The sequence below is a fragment of the Geotrypetes seraphini genome, chromosome 2, assembly GCF_902459505.1.
Source record: "Geotrypetes seraphini chromosome 2, aGeoSer1.1, whole genome shotgun sequence".
NCBI lineage: Eukaryota > Metazoa > Chordata > Amphibia > Gymnophiona > Dermophiidae > Geotrypetes > Geotrypetes seraphini.
The window spans coordinates 207769086-207775085 of NC_047085.1; the positions used below are offsets into that span (position 1 = coordinate 207769086).

Below are 6000 nucleotides of genomic sequence, written 5' to 3' on the forward strand. Positions count from 1 at the left end.
CAGCAATGTCTACTGCCAGATTCTTCAGATGGTGTAAAATGTACTGTCTTTTGATGAGAGAACCCAGAGAGTTTAAAAATTTATGTTACAACACTAAACTGATAACCAGGGAAGCCTGGTTCAACTCCCACTGATTTCCTTGTAATCTTGGGCAAGACACTTATCTCCCCCCCCCCCCATTGCATTGGGTCTGAGTCTGAGGTAAGTGCTCACTTTGCTAATAATACTAACAATACCAAGTCCGAGGTAAGTACTCACATTACAATTAATTCTGAGTCCGCAATAAATGCTCACATTGCAAACAATTCATTAGGGGGCAAAATAACACAGGGTCCTAACAATCACAAGGCATGGAGAGCTATGTATGTCAATGCACACAGTTTAGGCAATAAAATCCTTGAGCTGGAGACCGAGATAATAAATGCTGACCTAGAAGTGGTGGCTATTTCCGAAAGTTGGTTCACGGACTCTCATGGGTGGGATATGGCTACTTACTTCGTCGAGACAGAGAGGGCAAGTTAGGAGGAGGGGTAGCACTATACACTTAGGGAGGACATTAAAACTACGAGAATCACGGAGGTCAAGTACTCCGGAGAATCCCTCTGGGTAAACCTAGCCAGAGGCAAAGAAAAGTGTCTGTATCTTGGTGTAATTTATAGACCACCAAGACAGCTGGAAAACAAAGACATAGAATTAATCCATGACATAGAGAATATCACTCTAAGGGGGGACACAGTACTGCTAGGGGACTTCAAAATGCCGGATGCAGATTGGAACACGCTCACAGCGACAACCAGCGCCAGTAGAATGCTATTATCCACAATTAAAGGAGCACAACTCAAACAACTGGTATCAGAGCCCACTAGGGCACAGGCGATATTGGACCTGGTACTCACCAACGGAGAAAGCGTATCAGAGGTCTCAGTAGGCGATAAGTTAGCCTCCAGTGACCACAACATGATATGGTTCAACCTCAAGAAAGATTTCACTAGATCAAGCACGGCAACCAGAGTACTCAACTTTCGAGGCGCTGACTTCAAACGCATGGGAGATTTCGTCCATCACACACTACAAATCCAAGCTGTGGCCAATAATATGGAGAATATGTGGTCAACCTTGAAATCTACCCTACATGTAGCAACGAACCGATACATCACATCAGCAAGCAAACGGCGAAGAAACAATAGACCCCAATGGTTCACCGCAGAGATTTCAGATCTCTGTAAAGAAAAGAAATCAGCATTCATTTCTTACAAACATTCAGAGACAAGAGAGGCTAAATTGGAATACATGGCCAAAGCTGCAGCGGTGAAAGCGGCAGTCAGAGAGGCCAAGCATCAAGCTGAGGTAAACCTAGCAAGGAACATTAAGAAGGGCGACAAATCCTTCTTCAGGTATATTAGTGACAGAAAAAGAAACACTGATGGGATAGTGCGCCTTAGGAAATCAGATGGGAAATATGTAGAATCAGATTCAGACAAAGCCGAACTACTAAATGAATATTTTTGCTCTGTTTTCACATGTGAGGCACCGGGGTCAGGTCCACAGTCGCAGGTAAAGCAAAGTTCAGAAGATCCGTTTCGGGATTTAGAGTTTACATCCGGAGACTTCTATGACGAATTATCAAGACTCAAGGTGAACAAAGCAATGGGGCCGGACAATCTACATCCCAGGGTGCTCAGAGAGCTCAGGGACGTCCTAGCGGAGCCGTTATCAATACTCTTCAATCTGTCCCTGAGCACGGGAATAGTGCCCTTGGACTGGAAAACAGCTAACGTCGTTCCTCTGCACAAAAAGGGTTGTAGGACAGAGGCTACGAATTACAGACCGGTAAGTCTCACATCGGTAGTGTGCAAACTCATGGAAACACTCATCAAACGCAAATTAGACATGATACTAGATGAGGAGGAACTACGCGATCCCCACCAACATGGATTCACCAAGGGTAGGTCCTGTCAATCCAATCTCATTAGTTTCTTTGACTGGGTAACAAGGAAACTAGATATGGGAGAATCCCTGGACATCGTGTACTTGGACTTCAGCAAAGCCTTTGATAGCGTCCCCCACCGCAGGCTATTGGGCAAGATGAAATCAATGGGATTAGGTGAAACATTTACAGCATGGGTCCACGATTGGCTGAGTGGAAGAACTCAGAGGGTGGTGGTTAATGGTACCATCTCTAAAACGACGGAAGTGACCAGTGGGGTGCCGCAGGGCTCGGTCTTGGGCCCGATCCTTTTCAACATATTCGTAAGAGACATGACTCAGGGGCTTCAAGGTAAAATAGCATTATTCGCCGATGATGCCAAACTATGTAACATTGTGGGTAACGGCAGTCTGTCCGACAGCATGACGCAAGACCTGGTTTTATTGGAACATTGGTCCTCGACCTGGCAGCTTAGCTTCAACGCTAACAAATGCAAGGTCATGCACCTGGGCAACAATAATCCGTGCAGAACGTACACATTAAATGGTAAAACCTTAGCAAGGACTACAGAACGGGATTTAGGGGTGATCATCAGTGAAGACATGAAAACAGCCAATCAAGTGGAGAAGGCCTCATCCAGGGCTAGGCAAATGTTGGGTTGTATCCGGAGAAGCTTTGTTAGTCGGAAGCCCGACGTCCTAATGCCCTTGTACAGAACCATGGTGAGGCCTCATCTGGAGTACTGCGTACAATTCTGGAGGCCACATTACCGTAAAGATGTACTGAGAGTCGAGTCGGTACAGCGGATGGCCACCAGGATGGTCTCGGGGCTTAAAGATCTATCATACGAATTGCAGCTATACTCTCTCGAAGAACGCAGGGAGAGAGGAGACATGATTGAGACGTTTAAGTATGTCACTGGTCGTATCGAGGGAGAAGATGATATTTTCCTTCTTAAAGGACCCTCCGCCACAAGAGGACACCCGCTGAAAATAAAGGGCGGGAAGTTTCATGGCGACACCAGGAAATATTTCTTCACCGAAAGAGTGGTTGACAGCTGGAACAAGCTCCCAGTGCAGGTGATCGAGGCCAGCAGCGTGCCGGATTTTAAGAACAGATGGGATACTCATGTCGGATCTCTAGGAGGGAAAGGTCATCAGAGAGTGATTAAATAGGGGGGGTGGGTCAGCGGTGTGGGCAGACTCGATGGGCCTCGGCCTTTTTCTGCCGTCACTTTCTATGTTTCTATGTTTCTATGGGTATAAAATTAGATGGTGAGCTTATGGAAGATTGTACAGAATCTAAATTCTTCTATAAATGCACAGAAAAGTCTTCTGCTCTGAAGCAGTTGCTTCCAGACAGGAAAGAGCAGTTTGAGTAGTCCAGTTTCTATTCTGAGTTTATCCTTGGTATTTTTTTCTAAAGAGATTATAACCTGGGGTTCCTGTAAGTGCCGACTATGAAGGAGTTTGGATGAATTTTCCATTACAAACTGTACATAATTCATTTCTAGTTCATTTCAAACAGCAAATGGCAACAAATACATTTTTTAATGTGACCAGACTTCTGATACTTAACATCTTTCTTTATTTTAGGCTAAAGAGATGCTTCTTTTTAACAAAAAATTGACTGCTGTGGAAGCATGCAAGTGGGGACTTGTGACTGAAGTTTTCCCTCACAGCACTTTCCAGAAGGAAGTTTGGACAAGGCTGAAAGCTTATGCAAAGCTCCCAAAAAACGTTAGTATTAAATCATCTTAAAATGTATGAGGACATATGAAATATTAATTCCACTTAAGAAATCTGTTACAATGGATAATTAAATAAAATTCCAATAAGAATAATAGATTCAAATATACCACAAGGGAATTTCTAAGTACCTATTTTACTTATAATTTTAATGCACCCTATTGTCTATTTTTCTGTAAACCGCTTAGAATCCTAACGGAGTTTAGCGGTATATAAGAAATAAATTACATTACATTACAATTGGTACTTCTCGTGATACTGTATAAGCAAGTTTGAAGCACTATGATTTTATTACCCAGTTACTATAAGGTATTTTAACTTAACATAAGAATTGCTGCTGCTGGGTCAGACCAGTGGTCCATCGTGCCCAGCAGTCCGCTCACACAGCAGCCCCCAGGTCAAGGACCTGAGCCTTAACTGAGTCTAACCTTACCTTCGTACATTCTGGTCTAGCAGGAACTTGTCTAACTTTGTCTTGAATCCCTGGAGGGTGTTTTCCCCTACGACAGCCTCCGGAAGAGTGTTCTAGTTTTCTACCACTCTCTGGGTGAAAAAGAACTTCCTTATGTTTGTAAGGAAATCTATCCCCTTTTAACTTGAGAGAGTGCCCTCTCATTCTCCCTACCTTGGAGAGGGTGAACAACCTGTCTTTATCTACTAAGTCTAATCCCTTCATTATCTTGGACGTTTCAATCATGTCCCCTCTCAGTCTCCTCTTTTCAAGGGAGAAGAGGCCCAATTTCTCTAATCTCTCGTTGTACGACAACTCCTCCAGCCGCTTAACCATTTTAGTCGCTCTTCTCTGGACCTTTTTGAGTAGTACCATGTCCTTCTTCAAGTACAGTGACCAGTGCTGGACGCAGTATTCCAGGTGAGGGCATACCATGGCCCGGTACAGCAGCATGAAAACCTTCTCTGATCTGTTTGTGATCCTCTTCTTAATCATTAGTTGAAGCAGTTCAGCTATAACCCCTTTCAGTTCCTTCATTACCCTCGGATGGATGCCATCCAGTCCAGGGGATTTGTTGTTTTTAAGCCTGTCAATCTGCCTGCATACCTATTCTAGACTGACCGTCAACCCACTCAGTTTCCCGTCTTCGTTTCCTAGGTATAGCCTGTCAGCTTCCGGTATATTGCGTATATCCTCTTCTGTAAATACAGACGCAAAAAACGTGTTCAGTTTGTCGGCTATGGCTTTGTCAAGCCTATCATCATTTTTTGTGGATTAGAATAAAAGGTATAATATTTTTTTTGGGGGGTGTAAGATAATCCAAGCATCAGTAGCCCCCAAATACCTAACTATAAAATTAATTCCCTTGTTCTCATAATTTTTTTGTCTGTCATGTGGTGGATTGCAGTCCAACAATGAGTCTGCTGTGATACTGAAATCTCCTCCCATCCCCAACTGATAATCCGACAATGCTATAATAGACGACCATTATATTGGAAAATAATTTATGGTTATAAAGGTTAGGTGCATATAAGTTACAAAATTGTCACCTATAAGTTTGTAGCTGTAACTTGGTAGTATATCAATATTTGTCCGCTGACTATTTGGCAACATAACTAGTCAATCCGCTAAACTGGATATTCAGTGTGAGAGAGCCAGCTATCTTCCGAAAAATATTGGCGGCTAGCTTGCCTTGTGCTATTTAGACAGCTGGGAGCCTTTCCCGGCCATCTAAATAGCACTGAATATTGGGTCCATTGTGATCTGATTCTGCTGAAAATATAGAGTTGGACACTATAATCGTCCAGGGCTAGTTCCAATTACAAATTTGATGAAATGTGCATAAAAATCCCTAAAGAATTAATATTTCTTTTAGATTTCCCAGTGTTTCCATTCATAATAATAGTGTACTCTTTATTGCCAGTGTTTGGTGTTATCAAAACAGTTGATTCGAGGTATGCACAAGGAGAAGCTGCATGCCACCAGCACCCAGGAGGTTGAACAAATAGTGAAGATCTGGCTGTCAGAAGAATTCAAGACTGCTACAGCTTGTCTTCTTAAGAAGAAATCAAAACTGTGATTGCCATTGTTACTGACATTAACAATATGAAACACAGAAGGTCACAATATTTCAGCAAATTTGGATGCATAGTAGAAATTTAGAAATTCAATAGTAGATTTAGGTCAAGGTCCTTCATCTGGAGAGGAATAACAAGGTGACAAAGAAACTTTTATCCTTCCATCGTTCTGACCTATACGAGACTTCCTAGTGCATCTTTCTAAAACAAAGTCTTACCTTCCTCATGTTTTGACCTTTTCTTTTCAATACCTATTGTAGTTCCTCCCACTTCCCTTACGTGTAAGTTTGTAATGTC

General features: G+C 42.8%; 1 protein-coding gene across 1 annotated transcript in view; it reads left to right on the top strand.

Annotated features, from left to right (window-relative positions):
- LOC117355618 (enoyl-CoA delta isomerase 2, mitochondrial-like) overlaps positions 1–6000 on the top strand; it is a 77847-nt gene extending 71847 nt beyond the window's left edge. Inside the window, exons 7-8 of the mRNA XM_033934455.1 lie at positions 3523–3666; positions 5550–6000. Coding sequence (XP_033790346.1) covers positions 3523–3666; positions 5550–5705 — 300 coding nt within the window. The 3' untranslated portion in view covers positions 5706–6000. The remainder of the gene's footprint in view (positions 1–3522; positions 3667–5549) is intronic.